Raw genomic sequence first — 22776 nt, 5'->3', positions numbered from 1 at the left:
TGGAGAAGTTGGGCCGATTACTTCTCACCAGTAGGCTCTGAAAGTTCGTATGCCCCATGTCCTCTGACATTTGGCAATATTAAAGTTTTTGTTTTGCCTATCTGGTATATATAAAATGGTATCTCGCTGTGGCTCTGATAACCTCTGATTATTAATGATCTTGAGTATCTTAATGTCCATTCATAGTTTATCTTCTGGAAATGCTTCTGTCTTGTTCATTTTTCTACTGGATCATTTGGATTTTTTTGATTTGTAGGGATTCTTTATATATGCTGGACACTAGCTTGGTCAGTTATGTGTTGTAGACACCTGCTCCCACTTTGTGCCTGTAGCTTTACTTTCTTCATGGTATTATGGTGAACAATAGTTCTTAATTTGAATGTGCCCAGATGTACCAGTCTTCTTCCTTATATTTCAGTGTTTTTGGTTTTTGTTTAATAAATCATTCCACATCCCAAGGTCATAAAGATTGTGCCCCATACTTTCTTCTAGAAGTTTTGTGTAACTCCTTTGTTTTTATCTCTGCAGAATTTTACTTCAAATTGAAAACTCTCCTTACATGCTCTCCTTACATGCTCTCTTTGCCTAGAATATATCTAGCAGTATCGTAGCCAAAGCAGTGGGCACAAATCCTAGGCATTAATTTATCCATTCAATAAGTTAACAGAGTATGAGTGGTGTAAGGATGAACCTGACTCATACAGTGTCCTCAAGATGCATAGTGGGCTAAGTGGTGACCCCAAAAAGATATATCCACATCCTACTCCCAGAACCTGGGAATGCTAACTTATTTGAGTAAGGATCTTTGCAAAATGTTCTCTGAATTGAATAATTAAGGGGAAACTTGCTCTTTAAAAAAGTACTTTACTATGTGTGGTTTTTAATGAGATTGAGCAGAATTTAAGTTTCACATTTGTTAGTGGTCTTTTTAAGAGAATAAAAGGCCAGTGGTTAGTATTGAAATGAGAATTGGATTTGTGTCCAGGTGCCTCTTTAGCCACCTGCTTTCAGTCAAAGGTCACTGCCCAGCATTATTTCAGCATTCAGTTCACATCTTCACATGTCTTACGCATGATAAGATCCTTATAAGCCTTTTGATATCTAAATTATAAATGCCTTTTTTTTTTAATAGAAAGCAACCGGCATTGAAGCCCTAAGGATGTTAGGTAAGAAAATGTCAGATGATACTGCTCCTAATCGCCTTTGCTAGTGGTTCTACTAATAAATTCAGTTAAGATCCCAGATCCACGGTTTTTTAAAGCTTGTAAAAGAAATGATTTTTGGCACCCGTGCATGAGCTCCTTGGCTGTTTGTAAACGCTGCCAGAATTGGGGTGATGTTTGTTTTCTCTTTGTCATGGTGTTTATATGTCCTGGCTTGGGCCATGAGTGAAAATGCATGTGATGATCTCCTGGTCTCACCCCAGTCCCTAATGGATGTTTGTCTAGATGACAACAGACAGTTTAGTGCTGTTAATGCTCCAACAGCAGCATAGGACCAGCCTGGGGGTGGGGGAGTGTGTGTTGTGTGTGACAGTGGGAGAATAAGTAGTGAGATCAGGAACTTTCAATGAAGTAAGCATCCTCTAGTTATCCAGGTCTAGAAGCACCTTTTTGTGCTCTGTCTCCTTTAGTGCCTTAATGTAGGAATCAGACCATAAATATTCATTGAATCAGAGAATCTCACAACTTGGTTATTGCCCCCGGGAACTCTCATGCTGGATTTGCTCTTAGGAGTCCAGATCTCTCAGCCTTGACAAGGACAAGCTTATGACAATCGCATAGTGTCATGCCGGATGAGGATGACAGGCTGCTGTCTGGGATCAATTTATATGGTTTTAAACACAACATCCCTTTGTAGGTTTGACTGTGAGCTTGGTTAACATAGCAGCCACTCTTCCAGATAGTATATTTAGCAAAATGCATTCACATTTCTGTTTTGTTCACCGTTGTCCCAAGCACTGTATGAGGATGTGTTGAATTCAGTGGGACCTTTCAGGAAACAGCAGGACGATTCTAGACAGAGCATGACAGTTCTTTAGAGGGATGCGCCTGCTCTAACCCAAGCCCACAAGCAGCCAGTGGACTGAAAAGGGGTGCCATGAATTGAGCGTTGACAGCGGGCCGCGGCTGTCCGAAGGCTCAGGTGGTTGTCAGCCATAAGTTTAGCTTAGCTCTTTGAGTAATTTGTCACGCCTCACTCGGCCCCTGCTGGGCCAGCACGTGCCAGCTTAGTGTCAGAGTGCCTGTTCGCCAGACGGCCACTCAGGCCTAACGTCCTGCTGTTCCCCGGCCCAGCGGCTTGCTGGGGCCGTGCGTGGAGGGCCGTGGCAACAGCCAAGTGCTGCGCAGAATAAGTGTGTTCATAATGAGACGTGAATGACATTAGTGGGTCCCTCTAGAATTGGGCCTGAGCGGATGCCTCTTGCTGAGGAAGTTTGGCAGCCTGTTCGTTAGTTAAGGCGAGTCACCAGGAGCTTAGCCCAAAGTCGAGAAGCCAGTTCAGGCTCATGCTACCCAGGCCTTGAATTGTTATGACCATCTATATAAAAGATCATAAATCAACAGAGGGGCCACTTTTGAAATCTTGAAACTCATTTGCCTGTTTTAAAGTTACATAGAGCAAGCCTAAAGAGGATTTCTGCACTGGCACTGCCCAGTAGTGCTTTCCACGGTGATGGACATGTTCTGTCCGTGCAGTCCAGCATGGTGACCCCAGCCACACGTGGCTCTGAGCTGCTTGAAACACAGCTTGTGGGGCGGAGGACTTGAATTTCTATTTTTTTTTATTTTAATTAGTTGAAATGTAAATTTAGATAGCCACATGTGACTCATGGCTCCTGTACTGGATGCCTTTGGTCGCATAGTGTGAAAATCTTCCTCTGAATATAATTGAAGGAGAAGGAGGAGGAAGAGCCTGCATTGAGCAGTCAGGGTGCATACTTTGCCAAAAGAAAACAGAAAAATACTTTCTTATTTTAAAACATATGCTCTGTTGAAAGCTAATTGGAAGGGCATAATTTCACCAACTGATATTTTTAAAGAGGCCATTTTGAAAAGATAGTTTTAAAAGACAGCGAAAATGCTAGAATTACTTTTGTTCTCCTGGCACTACAGATGATAGACTGATGTGATCCACATTCCCTATGTTCCTGGAGAATTAGCATGATTATCAAAACGACTAAAACACATCTTTTAACTTTGGTATTGATAAGGAGGAAGAGGAAAATGAGACATCATGCCGACTTCCCCAAGTGTTAATTCATAAAGTCGTACGTGTGGTGCCTCCATCCTGTCAAATTGTTCTGACGTTATCCTGTTATTGGAAGTGCATGATTCACCTTCTGAGGAAACAGAAGCCACACAAAAGGGAAAGATTTGCTTTCTGCCCTGTGAAAGGCTGCCACACGCAGGGGTCCTATTAAGACAGCTGGAAAGTTGCTTCAGCGTGTTACGCTTGTAAGTTTTATTGGTGACTGGTTTTTGATTACACATTTGAATGCGTGTGTTCCAAACTGCAATTTTAATTAAAAGCAATACTCTTTTTTTTTCCTTAGTGCCTTATGCACTCTCGCCTAGATTCTCCAACTTACTAGTTCTTATTTTCTCATGTTCATAACCTATCTTGGCTTTCGGCTCGGGTGCCCCTTCAGAGCATAACCTCCTGGCCTTCCCTCTTCCCAGCGACATGCATTTGCGTATTTTTTTTTAATGTGTGCACCATCTTATCACTAAGTCTTGCTTGAAGTAGCAAATCATTTTGTCAGTAGGCTAAGAACATTTTATCAACTGAACTAGGAAGGGAAGATCCAGTGTTGTCCCACAGTTGTCAGTGAGAAGAGATGCTGTCATAATCAATGTCTCTGTTTTTGTTTGTTTGACTCAATCTTAATGATCTTTTGATGTGATTCTGTAGCTATTGGTGTATATAATTTTTAGTGATACTAGTGTTGGATGCAGTTAAAATCTAAGAGAAACTTAGATCTCAAAATCAGAATTTTATCAGTAATTATGACTAATATTTAATTATCTGACAGGATGTTAACAAACTTGCAAGGTGCTTTTGCCCCACACAGCGTAAAAGTTGCATAACTGTATTTAAAACAAAGTGAACTATGTCATTGTTTTGTGCATCATTCTGCACACACACTTGTTTCCTTAACCGATTACTGCAGCTACGAAGAGCGAGCTCTGTATCTGGAAGCAATAATTCAGAACCACCGCGAAGTAATGACATTTGAGGATTTCGCAGCCCAAGCCTTTTCTCCCTCTCCCAGCTACTCCGTCAGTGGAATGGGTGAGTGTCTACATTATTCTTTCCTCACGCGCTTAAGACGCACTTGAGCAGCAGATGTACACCTGTTTTTCACAGATAAATGCTTGCAAATTTAAGAAGAGCATTCTCCCTCTGAATCAACTAATGAATATCAAAAGGAATGATGACATTCATTTTAATTTGTTTTGTATCCGAGCTGTTCACTCAGTTCTTTTCTTCAGCTATCCTGTTAACCTCCGAATCTAGCAAGATTAATGAACTTTTTCTCAGTAATGCGCTCTGGTTCATTCAGGAGTGTGGGCTTCTTGCTGAGATGGGAATATGTTGTTTAAAAGCGATGCCCGAATCAGTGCTTACTTATCAAAAAAGAGTTCCTCACAGTTGAAGCCGTTGCTACTAATGCTAAATGGGGATTATGCTGCCGAGATACTCGGGTCAGGGATTAATGCAGGAGAAATGGAAGGACAGTGTCCCCTGGTCCATCATTACAGCAGTGCAGTGTGCAAGCTTTCTCTCTGGAGTGGCCTGTGTCACATGAACCAGCCTCCAACTGGAGCAGCACCTGGTGTGGAACCTGTTTAGAAACTGGCTTACGATCATTTCATTTATTGGGCAAATGGAAAATTTCTGTGAATGTTCTTGTTTTTCAGTTTTATTCTTTTTATATTTCTAATTTGAAAAAAAAAGTGTACTGCAACTTAAACTGATTATATGATTCTGTGAGGTCTCTTGTTTTTCTTTTGAAGAATAGAATTTCTTGTAAATTTCTGCATGTAATTACAGATTAATTGCCTTTCAGAGAGTATAGGGGATATTTAGTCCATTCATGTTGAAATTCTCAATGAGGGGCTTCCTTCCTCTTCCATTGGTGTAGGCACAACTGTTAGAGTGTTTAATAGATTTCTAACCTGTGTCAGTTCTCTCTGAACACCGCCTTACTTCTCCTATTCTGACTTGTTAACAAATATCTTACACACAAAGTGAAAAAAAATAAATTCATTGAAATAAATCACTTACAAACAAAATCAGCCATGCATCATTGTTTAACATCGTTGGCTTCAATCCTTGCCTCTCCCAGCTTTGTTGGGAGATAAGAGGGAGAGACTTGCACTTGTGCTGGGAGCCAGGAGCCGCAGGCAGAAGGCCTGGGAGATAAGCAAGCTGGCCGAGGTGCAGGCGGGTGATTTACATAATCCCGCCTCTGCTTCCTGGTGAGGCGTCAAGAAACACAGGAATGGCCTCTATTGATCTTTGTTGAACTGGAATACTAAACAACATGAGAAAAGCTTATAACTTAAAGCTTTGATTAATGTTTCTTACATTAAAAAAGTAGAACAGCTGTGAATCGAATTCTTTTATACACTCTGCCAACATTCTATCTAAATCCCTGCCCCCCCAAAAAAAATCAGTTTCGAGGGAAATGAAGATTTCATACCTAGTCTAATGAGATGTTTAAAATTGTTTCTAATTTTTACGTGAGAGAATATGAAGGATCCATAGCAAAACTAATTTTTTAAAAAATCATTCTGCTTTTTCCATCCTCATGATGTTTTGGGACTTAATATTTAAATGCTATGCTTTTTGTGTTGTTGTTTTTTTAATTATTGAGAAAGCTTTTTTCTTAAAATTAAAAGAAACTAATAACTAGATAGTTACATTCATCAACTCAACTATTACATTTCTAAAGCTCTTGAATATTGAAACAAATCTTAATGAACTTTATATTTTAGGTATCTTTTAGCCTTTATATAAATTCACTTGATTTTTTCTAAAAGTTTATAATTATTTAAACCAATTCAAATTAGTCAGTGTGTAGGTACATCTTAAGTGAGACTCTAGGAATAATTTGCGTTTTTTAAGACCTGCTGTTTGGAGACGATTGCTGACAGGCTTCCCCAAGAACACTGCATTTGCCAGAATCACTTTAGAGATAAAGGTTCTGACAGCTCGTAAGGTGAGCATTGGAACCTGTACAAAAGGAACGTGAAACCAAAGGTGGGATATCAAGATAAATGCTGGGTTTTCCTCTTTTCAAATTACTAACATCAACATCATGTTTCATAATGTTCTGGGTTTAGGGTATTCGGTGTTGAGTGATAAAAATTTTTATACGGATATCACTCTATTCCATGAATGCTATTTTAAGTCTAGGCATAATGGTCTCTGTTTGCCTATCTGCCCACAACAGTGATTAGGAAGGAACTAGAAATGAACTTGATTTGAACTGAAATTTGGGGGCAGTGCAGTGAGGGCAGAGTATTTTCATACCACGTAGAGGCATTTTCAGAACCACATCCTCTTCTCATGTGCGTGCTAGTTCTGCTTTTGAGGAATCCTGACTTACCCCCTGTCTGTTACCACTTTTACAGATAAAAACACTTTTCACTTATTCCCACTGTTCTTTATTTTCTTGGGATAAGTACAGTCAAACCCAGATGAGACAGCCAGCTTAAACTAAGAACTTGAGGTAAAGTCTGCTCTTCCAAGTGACAAGCCAACTGGAAAAATTGACCCTGAGCGGCTTAAGCTGCCACAGTGTACTTGGGACCCAATCAGACCGTCGCGGGCAGCGGTGCCATCAAAGCCGGGCCTTGGGCTCCAGCTCACGTGCACATGCGCAATCGGAGGCATTAGGGGCTCCCATCCCAGGTTCTCTTTGTGTCCTTGCACCAAGGGGCTCTGTTGTTCACACAGAGGGACAGTAACCTGAACATGTATTCATTCCACACTGGCTTTGTGGCAGCAAGCAGCCCCCGTTTCTAGAGGGACGAACTCTGATACCAGCCTGTAAGTCCGAGCTGCAAGGAAGAGATGTGCTAAGTGGGAGTAGCCAGTGCCCACAGAGTCCGGCAGTGGAAAACTGTTCTTGCCCCAGCGCAGTTGCTCATCACCCAAGGCAGCCAGGGGGGTCACAGCAGCCCACGAAATGTGCCTCTATTCGTGAGTCACTGTCCACCACACATGACATGTAGGGTCATTCATTGTTCGGCTCCGAGGTGGGTGCTCAGCTTTTGTAAAAGAGGTTTTTTCAAACCACCTGTTCTCGCAGTCCAAAAATTTTATTTTAAAATACAACCCACCTCATTATCTATTCTGCCCGTTACTAGTTTTGATAATGCCCACTGTATTATAGGTATTTGAGCTGCCTTTTTTTACTTAGCTGTGTAATTTGCATTCCTTTTCATTTCTTCCTTATTGATCAGCAGTTTCTAAATGATAGCCAGTATTAAAATATTGTCTGCAGTTAACACACACGTGTCTGTGTGTATGTGTGTGTGTCCATACGTATATGTTTTGTGTGTGTGTGTGAGTTAAATATATATATATATATATATATATACACATACATATATATACATATGTATGTGTATATATATATATATATTTAACTCACACACAAAACACACATTGTGGTAAGCGACTAAGTTTGCATTTTCAAGCATATTTCCAAGGAAGGGGGCTAGTAGGGAGGACTCTAAGGGGTTAACTGGAATGGGCACCCTCAACTGCTGGGAGGGACTGATGTAATCACTGCAGCTCACAGCCAAGTGCATCTGTTCACCATGAGGTCATTCTCCTGCATGCTAATGATTTGGAAAATCAAGTCTAATGTTTGACATTATCGAAAAGGATATAAATAGTGTGAATCTTTACTTTTTGAAAGCTGTTCTTACAAAGCAAAAGGAGAAAAAAGAAACTTTAGCATGGACTTGAGTTTTTTTTGTTCCAGAACTGCTTTAAAAATTGTGTCTGGACCTTCAAATCTAGGAGGAATCCACTTGTGTCTCTTCATGAATGATCCTCAATCATTATTACAGTCACAGCCAGCAGTTTGGTAGTTGAGGACTATAGGTATGTCTAACTTAATATCTAATTTTAAGAATTTCCAAATATCTTAGTCAGGAGTTGATAACGGTGGATTTTTCTCAAAGAATGTCTAAGACCAAGTTAAATGAGTGGTTCTTCTCCACATAACAAGAATTAACTGTATTTGCTGAAGATGCCAGCCTTGTTTGTGTTCCTTCTGCTTTAATATTGCTATAGGGAGCCAGCAGAGGGAGCACAAATCTTTGTTTATTCGTTAGCCCTACATAAACACATGTGATTTCTCCAAGATATGGTCAGAAACACTTCCTCCCTCATGATAGACTAGATTGTAAAGGCTCCAGGATTTAGAACAAGTGGGAGAAAATTCCTCACTAGGCGCCATCAGATTCTGCCACTTTTAATGTAGGTCATATTTGGAGTTTAATCAGATTAGTCAGAGTTGGTCTCAGGCTGCTGCTGCCACTGCTGCTTTTGTACAAAGCTTCAAATTTTCATATTTCACACTCAGGATTTGCACAAGTGTCCTCTTGGAAACGTTTATTACGCTCACCTACCTAAAAAAAGACTTTTGTAATTTTTTTCCTACAACAAAATCATATTAAGTTCACAGAAACTATCAGAAGACGCTGTCTGGTGTCACAGGGTCTGTCTAGTGACCTTATAAGACTACAGACGTGTTACACATTCTGTACCATACAGAATCTGGTATGTAGATGCTATGCAGTCTACTTTTATAACTCATCAGCCTTTGCCTAGAGAAGTACAGCTACACCCAGCTTTCGCTTGCTAAGACCTCTGAACCCTACACAGTGGCTACATGTGCCAGGGTGTCATTTGGCATGCAGATCCCAACATGGACATTTCGCTAGGCAGTTAGCAATCACATTGATCCCCAGAAACAGTACAAGATAAAACCTAACTCTAAACCCCCCAAAAGATGAAAGATTTTCCCTATTCACTGAGGGTAGTCATGTGACAGATTCCTGTTCATTCTCTCTCCCGCCTCTCTCCCTCTCTCTTCCCCTTCTCTCGTCTCCCTCTTCCTCCCACCTTTTCTACCTCCCTCTCCCTCTCTCTTTCTCTTTCCTTCTCCGTCCTTCTTCCTCTCCCTCTCCTGCTACCTTTCCCTCCCTCCCTCTCAACTTCTCTGTCTCTTCCTCAATCCTAGTTATAGTGGTCTTAATAAGGTTTTGATTGATGACACTTTTTATATATTCACTTTCTTCATAAATTTGCTAAAACCAGCAAAGAATATCATAGAAAATAAGGCCAGAAGGAACTTCAGGAGATATCGAGTCTAACCGCTTCACATCAAGCCATGAAGGGACAACAAAGGTCGTGGGCAAATTGGCAACAGGGCCAACGCAGTCTTCACCCCTTGAGCCACACTCTCTTTTCTTCCCAAAGTAGAGTCAATGCAGATGTTAGTGACACCATCCAAGGTACAGATAGTTACCAATCTACTTGGTAAGCTGTCACCAAACATTGGTTACCAGTGACATTGGTCACAAAATCCCTAACCAGTCAATGATAAGAGTTCTTCAATCTAAGCAAACCATGTAGCCTCTCTGAAAGAAGAAAAGCACATACTGTCTCAATGTTTTTTCAGACAGAGCCTGCTCAAGAAAGCATTGTTCCTCTGCCTTGTTCTTCAGTGAGTCTTCATGAGATAAGAATGAAGTTTGAGAAAGACAGTAACATTACAGGAAACACAGCCGGCTGGAACTAGATTACTAGAACTTGTTGTGTGAGGTTGTGGTTACTGGTCACTCGTATCAAAGTGACAGTTTGTCAGTTCATTTACCAGCGCGCACACGTGATTATGATAATCTGTAGGGTTACCTAGTACATGTGACTGTAAAACCCTTTAAGGAGTCCTTATTTCCTCTCCTAACCAAGCACATGGAGCAGAAGAGGAGACCGAAGCCCAGAATGTATGCGACATCATTGAGTCCACAGACGCGCATCACAGGCTTCCACATGCCTCTGCTAGCTCAGGCTGCCAGATTCAGGAAGGCCATCCCACGGCCTGGAGGGGTTTCTAATGTTCTGGGGTGCTAAGAACACAGCCAGGACCGGGCCCAGAGCCCATGTGTCCACACACCACTGCTGAACCCTGGGTGAAGGCAGATGGCAATACCCATCAGCAAGCTTTTGATCCTTCGTAACCCTTTCCAAGGGTTTGCGCACTTGCCTTCCTCGCTACTTAAGCACAGGCTTGCCTTCCCTTACTCTTCTTCCTCACAGACAGTCACTCCAGTCTTACTCAGATTCCACTGTTTTCCTGTCCTCCCTTGCTCAGCACTGGCCAGAACCTTCCACCGAGAAGGTTCCGGCCTCCCCAGCCACCCTGAAGGCTTCACAGAGGGCGAACACGTTCTCACGAGGGGCTTCGGCTCTGCAGCCAGGTAGCTGGCACCAGCCCTGCTCCAGCACGGGGCCTCAGCCAAGCTACCTGGCCCTTTGCAGCTCGAGTCCAATTCGGTAAAATAGGTCTAACAAGGGTACCTTCCTCAAAGGGCAATCCCAAGCATTCAGTAAGTTCGTCTGTGTGAAGACATGAGAACAGTGCCTGGCACGCAGAAAGCCCTCAGCCGATGTTAGCTGTGCTCTCATTCTCACCTGTCCTGCCTGCCCGCCTTTGCCTTCACTCATCCTGTGCCACCCTCTACCTCTTTCCGCCTGTCTTCCCTCTGTCTTCCACGATGAGCACGTGCTTCCTCATTCCCCCTCTCATCCTGGAATTCACTCGTGCCTGCCCAGCAGCCTATCTCCTAGAAGGGGAGGTGCAAGCCAGGGCCATGACCTGCGAAAATGACGGCCCAGTGCCCACCCCGTGGGACAGTCCCATAAATCAGTCACGACTGCTGGCTTCTTATTAAAATCAGTTAAAGACCGGGACTAAAGCTCAGAACCCTTTAATACAAGTTCTCTGTGACACAGCCTCTTCAGGAACTCAGGGCTACCCCACTCTGCACCTTCAGTTTGTCTGTAGCTGAGCAAGGGCAGCTCCGAACAACTGCCCTCGGGCATGTTCCTTCTACCCCGGTAATCCCTCCCCGCCCCGGCCCAAGTCTTCCTTCCCACTTGACCGGCTCAGTTCTGACCCCCTGTGCATATGACATTTAAAAATAAAAACACTTAAAATGTATTCTCCTTGAAAATACAACAAAGCATCCATAGGAATTTTTTAACCACCCATTAATTCCATTGATAAACAGTTTGGTGCTGAGTCCAGCTGTACACTGCAAAGCCATTAGGAATCTGGATGCTGCATGCCTCCACCAGACATTTGGATTTCCTGGCCTGGGCTATGGTCTGGCCCTTGGGACTTTCTTTTAAAAACTCCTGAGGGCACTTTAATATGCAAGCAGGACTGAGAACCACTGTCTTAAACCAAGGCATCTCTGTCATCTTTGGGTCCGCATACTAGCGCCATCTCATTTGTCGTGACTTGCATCTTGACTTTTCTTAGCATATGTAAGTCTTTGTCTTGTGCATCTGTGTTTCTTTTATCTATAATTGGCTGTAAATTCTTTCGAGAATGATGCATATAATTTCTTACAACATACGAGTATGCAACAGGAGGAAAATAGAAATGCAGACAGAAAGGAGTCAGCCGATGGCTGTAAGTGGTCCAGGTGTGTCTCCAGACCACAGATGTGTGTTGGACCTGATGCAAGATGCAGAACAAACACCTGTAATTGTGGTCCACCTCTCCTCCTCCCTTCCTGGTCTCTTAGTGAAAGTGGGCCAGTGATAAGCAATATGGCCAAAACCAGTGTGGGAAAACACGGGGGAAGGCTGCTTAATCCACACACTGGATAATGCAGTTTGAATAACTGACACTTGGTTCAGGATGTTTTCATAAATGTTACTGAAGGTTTTAAAGAGAATTCTCAATTGCTCTGTTTAACACCACATTACGCCTCGTGCTTATGCATCCCTTTTCCTCTTAAAACTTTTACTCTCCTCATTGTCATCTCTGAAAGAGGGAGGAAAGAGATGAGGCAAACAGTTGTTCCATGGGATCTGATAGAAAGCTCCTTGTCAAATGTTACCATCTCTGAATTGGCCCTTCCCTCAGTCCCCTTTCCTACCCTCTCCTCCTTTTCCTTGGCAGCTGCCACCAAGTAGGACTGTGCTGGGCATTTTAAGGGAACATCAAGAGCTCTGGAGACCTTGCACTCTGTTTTTCCTCCCCTTTTGAGCTTGAAGTCTTATTAGAGAAAAGCAGGTAGATACTCATGAACCACCAAAACTGGCTAATTATTAATAAGCTCAGTTTAGTTAGCCCCAGACTATAACTAAATGTCAAAAAGACATAGTCCAAAAAAAAAAAAATACAGTCAGCCGATGGTTTGCAATTGGGTTGAGATTTCCCTGAGATGGGCCATGCCATCTGCCTTGTGAGCCTAGGAAAGAATGAAAACTTGCCTGATATCTGTTAGATATTCTACTAAGCATCTTGTCAGTCAATTTTTAACTTTCTCACATTGGCTAAGAATTGAAACGTCTGAGAATTGGAAGGCCCTGAAGAAGAAGAATAAGATAAAGGCTAATAAATGTAGGACGAACAGAGAGGAAGAAAGGACTCCTTTCAGTGCCAGGTGGGGACACTCCGGCCTTGGTGTGGGTGCAGAGGTTGGGAGTGTTCACAGGTTCCCAGAAAAGAAGAGACCCCAGATTATTCATTCTAAAGTGTTGACATTACATTTAATTTGTTCCTTTGCAAGAACGCGAAGATGCTGCTTTTTCTGTGAAATGCTGCATTCGGTTAGTTCTGGTTTTTCAGTACTTGCAGGGTTTTAAGTGCAGGTGGCATCTTCCTCCCTGCCTAACTGCTAATTATGGCTCCGGCTCCAGGGACACTTCAGCAGTTGCCAAGAGATGGCCGGCAAGTACCAAAAATTTTTCTGAGACAATTTTTGGAAATGACTCTTAATTAAAGCTTATTTGAAATAACCTTGAGTATTTGTTTCAGAAGAGCCTGGAGCTTCTGACACCCCAGGTTCACACACCTTGTAAACCATGGCTGTGTCCCTCATGCCCTTCTGATTCTAGTACATGGAACATGTACAACCTTAGCCATTTAGGGTGGGTTCCTAGAACACTCAATGGCTTTTGCTTGATTTTCTATTTAGCAACAACCAAATCAAAGCAGAGGCCAAATGGAGTCTCCTTTACTAGCATTTAAGTGTGCTGACAATAAAAAGAAAGAATATTTTATACTCTCCTTTTCTAGAAGGATAGTTGATAATAACCAGGAAATAAACCTCTAAACAGCATAATAAAGAGAAAAGCTGGTTCCTTTTTTTCCATTAGCCCTTAAATCCCTCAACAGGCTGAAAAAATCCCTTAAAAAATAGGAAACATTCCAGTCAACTATGTAAAAAAATAATAATACCTAAAATATTTATAGCATTTACAGGGCCAAAATTCATTGCAAAGCCCATAAGAAACTAGTAGCATCACTGTAAAGACTGCCGAGAAAAAATAGGCAGAACCCTAGTTTTTGACCACTTCAAGAATACGAGAGTAAAATCCTAGATGCATGAGGACACATTCCACCTACCTCCACCCCATGCCAGGTCCTTCTCACCTGCCCATAGAGCTCAGCCATTACCGTTGGGGAGCCAGGGTCACCCAGCATCTCTCTTCCTGAGCCAGGTGGTCAGAGCTGTGAGATTGCCTGATGGTGAGGAAAGCCACTGAGTGTCTTCCAGGACTCACTGGGAGGTTCCACTCCCCCAGCCCTAATCTCAAGCAGAACCAAGAGGCACAGCCTGCCTTGCATTCGCGGCTAAAGTATGTTTGGGCAGACCCTGCGGCCGGCTCGCGTCCCAACGCCCATGCGTGGTAGTTAGGGAAACCCTGCTCCCTAGCTGCATCCCTAGGGCTCAAAGAAGTAGCTAGAGAAACAGCCTGACTCCGGCTAATGCTGGAGTCTTCTGTGACATCTGGGTGTGTGCTCTCTGAGGCCAGGCTCTGACCAGGGACGTTAGCTGATTCAAGAGTATCAGGGGCAAGAGTCCCAGAGGAAAGGAATCAATACAGAAATGGGACTTCATGGGCTATGAGGCTGACTCTGCCCTTTATCCCAATTACTTAAAGCTGGTGACTGCCAGAGGCAATATTTAGATGCCGTGTTTCCCTGAAAAATAAGACCTAGCCAGACCATCAGCTCTAATGTGTCTTTTGGAGCAAAAATTAATATAAGACCCAGTCTTATGTTAGATAAGACTGGGTCTTATATTATAGTAAAATAAGACCAAGTCTTATATTAATTTTTGCTCCAAAAGACACATTAGAGCTGACGGTCCGGCTAGGTCTTCTTTTCAGGGAAACACGGTATTAAAACTCAGGTCTAACTTGGGTCCTGGCACACACACATACCTTTGCTACAACTTAAGTAGGAACTGCAGCTTCACTCCTCGGATCTTTATAAACTCCATGAGGGTCAGAGTTTTCAGACATTCATTCTGTAGATATATGGAGTATTGAGGGGTGCTAAGAAGAAAAAGGTAGCAGGGAAGGAGGACGAGGAGTGGTACTGAGAAAGAGAACACTGGGGTGGAGTACATTTGAAAAAAAAACTTGGAGGAGGTGAGGGAGTAAGCCATTTAAAACTGGGGTAGGGGGCATTCCAGGCAGAGGGAGCCGCAAACGCAAAGGCCCTGAGGTAGGAGATTTCCAAGAGCAATGAGGAGCCTAGCATGGTGAGGGCAGAGTGAGCAAGGTGCGGAGGAAGGTTAGAGTGGCCTTGTGGGCTGAGCGGTTGACCTTGGCTGTTAATCTAGTGAAATGGCCAGCTTTGGAAGGTATTAAGCAGTAGAGTGATATGATTCTTATTTAAAAAGATCACGGTGGCTTCTGTGGGGAGGATATACCATGCTGGAGGGGTGAGGGGGTGGTAGGAGGAAGACTTGTCAGCGAATATTCTGTTCCCCCATGTATTCTATCACCTAGCACACAGCAGACATGTTTGAGTAATGAATGAACGTTGTGGCAATTCTAGAGATGTTCTCCCTGAACATTCTCTATGGGACCACTAGAGAGGCCCAGTGATGCCCCCCTTACCCCAGTGTCACAGTGCAGCCCCTGACCTGGACTGCACAGGTAAAGGGAGCACAGTGACACCAGCTCTTTGTAGAGGAAGGTTTGCATGGTGGAAGGAAGAAGGTGAAAAGGAGGTCAGTCACATATCCCCCATCCCCTGCAGCCCTCCAGACTCACAGCAGAACTTGGTGGTCTTGATCCCATGAGCTGGCATGAAGAATCATGGTAAATAACTATCTCTGGTACACAGAACATTGTTTGAAGAGACTTAAAATGACTCATAATTATCCAGAAGCGCCAGGATATGGGGGTGAGTTTCCTTGGCATTGTTTCACTTATAAAAATGGTCTCAGAACAAGCTATGACCAGCAGTAGCTCTTTACATATGTGTAGAGATTTGTAACTTAACTGCACTCTCTCCCCACAATCTGCCCTCAGTAGAGCGAGATTTATCTATGGCGGTTTGCACTGAGGAGGGTTGGGTTTTTTCATTGTCAGGCGGCTGGTCATATCAGGGCCAGGGCTCAAGTGCTTAAGTTTCTGCTCCCAAACAAGACTCATTGCCCCTCAACCTGAAAGGACCGCTGCTTGTGGGGAACACACCCACAGAACAGTGGGGAGGACGGGAGGAGCCCTTTTGGGCAAAGGCAAATGTTCCTCCCCAAAGGCAGAAAGGACTATTTTATAGGATATATGGCACATGCACACCCTCCTTGGCACAGGTAACTGAAAAACTTGACTGAAAGTTAACCAAAGTATTTCCTACTTTGGAATGCAAATGCAGCACCACAGGAAGAATTCACACATAGAAAATATCTTCATTATGGACCAAAATGGCTTCCTGATGTCTGAAGACAACAGGACAGCTTTTGTCAGTGAAAGTACCAGACAGTTCCACTACTTCTTTAATGTTTCCTCAGACTAATACATAGAACTCATGCCCTCCCACAAATCACTGCAAATGTAACTGCTACATCTTGTTGAGCAATTAATTATTAAGGAATTTAAAATGTACTCCTGCACTGTACACAAAATCCCAGTGTGTCCTGGGGAAAAATCACACTGTTATTCCACCTCACTGCCCAAGGCCACCCCTGAGTTTTTATAAGACAGATGAATAGAATAAACCCAAGAGATGACCTTGAAGGGAAGGGTAGTGTATCGCCTGAGGGGTGGCCCTATTTTCTTTGCTTTGAGTGTGGTTATATTTGTAGTGCAACACAGGGGGAGAGTTGCTGATGGGGCCTCGGCTAAACTTCATACCTGCCCCATCCCCCTGCCTCCCTGTGTGCTCTGGGGGATTTTATTTTCCCCTAGAACTCGGAGCCACTTCTGTTATGTCACTTTTGGAAAAGTAGTAGTAGCTTCCCAGACCATCTTCTGTTCTGTTTTTTCCTTTTTAAAAATAGCATTATTGAGATATAACTCACATGCCATACAATTTTTCCATTTAAAGTATACAATTCAGTGTTTTAAGTATATTCACAAGGTTGTGCAACCATCACCACAACCTAACTTTAGAACATTTTTATCCTAAAAAACAAAAACATAAACCCACTAGTAGTCAATTCCCATTCCTCCTGCCCCACCTCCAGCCCTAAGCAGCCACTAGTCTACTTTCTGTCTCTATGGATCTGCCTATTCTGGACATTACGTGTAAATGGAATCGTACAGTGTGCGGTCCTTGGTGATTGGCTTCTTTCACTTAGGGTGTTCTCAAGTTTCAGCCATGTTATAGCCTGAATCTGTCTTTCACTTCTTTTTATTGCAAATAATAGTCCATTGTAAGGGTAGACCACGTTTTGGTTGTTCCTTCATCAGTTGATGGACATGGGGGCTGTTTTCATTTTTTTAGCTATTATGAATATTGCTGCTATAAACATTTCTGTAGTGTTTTCCCATTTTGAGGTGTGAATTCAATCTGGTGAAATGAACAGCCCCCACTATGGCTAAGATATATTGAGTTCTTGGTGTTCATGTTCTGTGAGATAGCACGAGTGTCTGAAAACCTCTTTTTCCAAGACGACCTAACGAGAAAGTTGACACCAAAATATAATTTTAAATTTATAATTTACTTAAATGTAGTCATATATGTATAAGAATCCATTACAGTTGTGGAAGGGGAAGAGAAGAATGTCAGGAAAGTTTTTTCATGAATGTTCCACCCGCTTGCTTGGTCCTCACGTAGGTACTTGTGCACGTGCAGGCACAACACACACTCTCTGTGCCTGCCGCCTTTTGGGCCAGCTGTCCTAGCTTTCTGCTTCAGAGCCAAAGTTGATGGGCAAGACCAATGACCGAAAAGAGGAAGCCAAGCCCAGAGCCAGGGCCAGGGCCCAAACACAGCCACTGCTGCTGGGTTGGAAATACTGGAAGCCATCCTTGGGCCATTTGGAAATGTTAATTAGGCTGGCAATTCCCAGTGCCCTTGGGTTGCCAGTGTTGAGTTGAGTGTGTAGGCTTACCCCGTCCATGGCTGCACCTGTTCCCTTCCTCAGAGCCATTCCACGGGGGCTGAATAGCCCCAGCAGCTTTCTGATCTCCTGCTCTGCCTGCCTTCCTGCTGGGAGGATATTTAGCACTGCCTGAAGCTGGGATCCTGGTCCACTGTTTCTCTCCCTCATTGATGCCAGCTCTCAAAAATCATTCCCTTCCCTAATTATCTTGAACCAGTTAATCATTTTCCACACTGACTGTTCAGTAACAAGAACCCAGGGAGAGGCAGCCACGTTTCTCGTCTGACCCTGCCCCGCGTTATCCCAGGTGGCAGTACTGGATGGCAGCCTTTCCTCAGAGATAAGAAGCTCAGTTCAAATCCTTGCTGTTTTGCTATCCCTGTGAAGACAGCCAGAGAAAATGTACCACAAAAAGGCCCAGCAGTTCTTGAAAACCCTCCACTAGGCAGAGCTATATGGAACACAACAAATCTACAACCAAGACTTGTTTTCTGGGTTTTTTTTAAATCCTTGTTGACATCCAGAGTATCAGAGAAGTCGCACGAGCCCAAAAAAGTAAGACATCTTTCTCTAAAAGTGACCTCTGGATTCTCCAGGCTCCCGCTCTGTGTCTGAGTCCTCGAGTGGCCTGCTGGCATCTGAGCTATACTTGCAGAGCTCTTCCCAGAGAGGTCTCACTCATCTGCTCTTAGATGTGAGTAGGGCCAACTCCCAATTCCCGGCACCACTGCCTGTAAGAAAATCTTTGAATTTAAGACACGTATGAATTCTATAATCCGGTGTCTCTCAATCTTTTTTTTCATTATTGCCCCACCATAGAGGCTTCTGAGACATTTTTATTTTCTAATTCGTCCCCTGCATCAAAACACCACAGAAATACTGTTTATTTATTTACCATATTTATTTCTGGGCTTTATGCACATAAAGAGTAAGATACTTTTGCCCCACAAGGGGTGACGTTGCCCATTAGAATATATGCCGTAACTCCTCCACCAAAGCCCCCAGAGGCAGGGGCTTCATCTGCTTTCTTCTCTGCTATAAGCCAGAGCCTAGAACAGTACCTGGCACATATCAGATGTCCAGTGATAAAAGGCTGAAATGATTATGCTTTGTGTCTCTCATCCACACCCCCAAGCGTCACACGCCTCCTATTCTCTTTCCATCCTTCATATCCATGCACAGTGCTCTCTTCTGGTGTCTTCCGAGCCTGCCCAGGTCAGTGGTACCTCACACTTATCCCCAGGGATGTATCAGGAAGCTGACAGCCGACTCCTCTGTTCCAAGTACAAGCCCTCGCCCTATGGTAGCACTGCCTGTGTGTCAAGGGCAAGTGACATTTGAGCCCCATGGAATAATTAAGGCAGCCCCCAACTGTCTCTGTCTTTGCATCTCCTTAACTTACCATGGATTGGCAGTTATTGAGACATTCTGTTTGGCCCAGCACACCACACTAGGCTGCATCTGGGGACGTACTGGGGAGAAGCACAAACCAGTCCTCATCAGCAATTACAAACAAGCCTCCATTGTTAGCTGCGCCATCTGTTTTCTTGGTTTCTACCAATCGGGTGCTTGTATGCGCAGCATAACCAGGACTGAGGGGGCTGCCGGGGAGAGTGACCAAGAAGCCCCTTCATGAAGACCCCCGTTTGCTCACACTGGAGAGGGTCCATGGCATGGTGCCTTGAAAAGGTGAACCGCCTCAACTTAAGGAAGACCCATGAAGACAGGTTCTATTTTGCATCTTCCGTTAGAGGAAATGGACCCCACAGCACAGTGCATTGGCGGGAGACAGGAAATCTAGACAATGACATTAGTCAGAGGACCCATGGAAAGCATTCCAGTCTGTTGCCCACTATCAACACGGCCCAGGAATTTCTCGTGCCCCTGGAGCGCAATCAACATGGTGAGACGAAGCAGTTAACAGTGGTTGGAAAACAAGTAAGACAGAGAATGCTACTGGATATTCCATGACCAGTTATTTATCCTGAAATCCTCAGCCCCAAATGATTTTGTGGTGGGGGCAATGAAATTTCATCAATAGATTAGAAAATACGGCTTCGTAAATGTGCACATTTCTTCAGAGAACCCCACCGAAAAGTATGTCAGTGGTCCTTCCGACAGCATTGTGAACCACCGTCTTAGAGACTGGCCCGGTCACTGTGCCACACTTGGCAGACGGGGTCAGAAGACACAGTTTACAACTGTGGCCATGCAGATAACAGTCTGTGTCACTGATAAATATCCTTTGTCCAAATTTGTTAGTGGTCTAGTGATGCTGAATTCAGGAGCGTTGTGGGCGTTTGGGGTGAGGAGCGTTTGCTGGATGCAGAAAGAGCCTGCATTTGATACAGAAAATCCACATAGAAGATAGGATGAGGTGACTGAGAAAACCTGTCACGAAGCACAGAAAAGCTCAGGTCCTCTCTTGGGTTCAGTGTGACGGCTAAGATCCTGCTGCCTGTGAGTGAGGGAGAACATGTGGACCCATTTCAACCCTACAGAGTCCCCTTCCCTAGTCACCCTCTGCACAGCACGCCATGTGCCTCCTCCCTGGGGACTGTCACATCACAGGTGACACTAGTACTGAATTAACACACTGCGTACAACTCAGAAACATGTAAAATGAAACTTAAAGACATGTAAACTTGCACACTTAGAGGGTATCGATTATTTTTTCAGGTCATCCATTGAATTCCGAATACTTATCTTCAAAACTCTTATCTTTGACTATATTTTAGAGCAAATTAGTCAGGAAATATTGGGCAGCAAAAAAAAGGATACAGTGATCAGTGCTGCCCAGTGTCTGTAGGGCTCCCAATAGCAACTGCTTTATACATCCTAGGAATGCTAATGACTCCTTCATTCCACGTTTATAAATGTGACAACAACTAGAATTCTGTCCTGCCATATCGAATTTTAAGTGAATTTTCAGTTCATAATGATCTCTAAGACTTCGACAACACTCAGGCAGCTCAGGAATAAATGTATTATTAGCACTGTGTTCACTATCAAGTTGGGCTGTGGGTGTGCTGGGCTGTATTCATTTGATCTTATGTTCTTTTCCTTCAGATTAAAATACGTAAAGGTGTCATTGCAATATTTGAGCAAGGTAAGACTGACACTTCAGCGGATTTGCCCAACCCTGCCCTTGGGGAAGGGTGTGTAAATTCACTAACAGACCTCCTTCCACAGCTAACACCTTGCTGAAATACACTTTCAGAGTTCCTGCTGCTCCCACCTCCCCTCCTGAGGGGCCCTGCCCGCTCTCCTGCCCCTGCATGTCTGCGCTGCCCTGGGGAAACCCAGCTTTGCTTTTCTTCTGCCCCATACATTCTGGTCGGAATCCGACACCAACACCTGCCATCCCGGAAAATGTCTTTGTAGCCCGCCCTTTTGTGTTCAGGGCTGCGAGGAGCCAGTGGGCCCAGAGCCGCCCCCTTTTTTGTTGCCCAAGACAGGAGGAGCAAGATCTTGAGAGGGGCCTGTAAGACGTGGCACGTGCTGGGCCGGCCTTTGACGGCTTGCCTTAATGGGGGCCTCCAGGCCTCCGTGGAAAAAGGGCGGGTTGTCCAGGGGGCTGCTGAATGGAACAGCTGGGGAGGAAGAGCACACAAAAGCTTGGGGAGCACAGAGGGCAGAGAACCCGAGGGCCTCGAGGTTTAGGACCCAGAGGGCAGGCCAGCCGTGGCGGAGACCCTTGTGAGCCTCTGCTTTCTGCCCTGGTCTGGGATCCAGGCCCTTCCCCGTGGGCATTGATGGACGGCAGCCACATCCGTGGTTTCAGTGCTGGCCGAAAACTCTCCCGGTTGGGGGCCTGGGCCAGGCCGACTCGTGGGCTCACCGGTGGAAGGGAGACCAGGTGACTGCTGAGGAAGATGATGACCATTTGGAGAACGTTAGTGAGAAGCTGTCCCTTACTAACAGCATCACCCACAGTGGAGTTCACGGCACAGACACCAGTCACCGTCTCAGTAGACGTGGAAGGGCAGTGTTCCGGTCTAGAGATTTCGGTTTATCCAAAGCAGCACCCTCCTCCACCAGGCGTGGGCTTACACCTGCAGGCCGAACGGGCAGCCATTAGCTCAGTGAGCTGCCTCTCTAACCCAGTTGCTCTTTCTTTTCCCCTCAGCTAAAGCTTTGGCCAGTTCCACACCTGTTCCAAACTGGGCTCACGCGTGTCAGTTCCCACAGGCAATTAGAGCCCGAAGCCTGGGTGCGCACGTCAGTCAGTCTGCTCAGAGCAGTGCAGTACCATCCACTCCAGCAGTGGAGACTTCATGCAAAAGTCTTGATTTGCTGGGGCTGCTGTATCCATGCGTGTCTTCCTGCTCCTGCCACAAAAGCGGAGAAGAGGGGCTCGAGGGTCCTTTGAACAGACCCCAGCCTCCAGCAGGAGGAAGAGGCCGAGCACGTGGAATTGTCTCCTTTGTGGCCTGCCTGCTCGTTCCGCAGCTGCCGCTTCCCCATCAATCACAGGGTGCGGTGGGCATGGCAGGAGCCAGCACAGGCTGACACGTGCCAGGGGAAAGCGGGAGACTAGAGGAATGCAGGAGCACTGCAGTGCAGGCTCCGGCTTGAGGGTGTCCCGCCCTTTGCCCCCGGTTGTTGGGGCCGTTGCTTTCAGACACACAGAGGCCGCGGTGCCACAGAGCTCCACGCAGCTCATCAGTGTTGGCATCATTCTGTCCACCTGCTGCCCCACACGGCTGCGGGAAGGGGAAGTGCGCCCTCCTCTGCGTCCCACCTCGTCCCTGGGTGGGTGTGGAGGGGTTAAATATTTTCCATTTACTTAAGATCCTATCTTTGAGCATCACTTTTTTTTTTTTTTTTTTTTTTGCTTGCTTCTCCCAGTTGATCTGATTACAATGGTGGGTGGGTTGGTTCCTAACTGATAATGCGATCTTAGGCGATTTGAAGTGAAGGTATTTCAGAATGGAGTATTACCTGGGGTTACGTCGGGTTGGTGTTCCCCCCCACCCCCGTCCCCCTAACCTCCCACTGGCTACAAGGGGACAGAGAGATGCCTGTTACCAATGCCATCTCTGTCATGGATGACAGCATAGCTGTGCTGCCTTTGTCAAAAGCAGCCTGTTTTTAAAGATGAAAACAGGAGAGAGTCCCAAGTCGTTTCCTGTCTGTGCCCAGCCTCACTGGGAGC

General features: G+C 44.7%; 1 protein-coding gene across 4 annotated transcripts in view; it reads left to right on the top strand.

The window, feature by feature from the left end:
- RALGAPA2 (Ral GTPase activating protein catalytic subunit alpha 2) overlaps positions 1–22776 on the top strand; it is a 316937-nt gene that overhangs the window by 289501 nt on the left and 4660 nt on the right. For 3 of the 4 annotated variants that reach the window (XM_033094559.1, XM_033094558.1, XM_033094556.1), the window contains one exon: positions 4175–4296. In XM_033094559.1, coding sequence (XP_032950450.1) covers positions 4175–4296 — 122 coding nt within the window. Of the gene's footprint in view, positions 1–4174; positions 4297–20687; positions 20728–22776 lie in introns of all 4 variants that reach the window. The other variant, XM_033094557.1, reaches the window with a different exon arrangement.

Source organism: Rhinolophus ferrumequinum, chromosome 23 (genome assembly GCF_004115265.2).
Source record: "Rhinolophus ferrumequinum isolate MPI-CBG mRhiFer1 chromosome 23, mRhiFer1_v1.p, whole genome shotgun sequence".
NCBI lineage: Eukaryota > Metazoa > Chordata > Mammalia > Chiroptera > Rhinolophidae > Rhinolophus > Rhinolophus ferrumequinum.
Note: the sequence above shows the minus strand (reverse complement) of the source record. Positions and strands in the feature narration are given on the sequence as shown.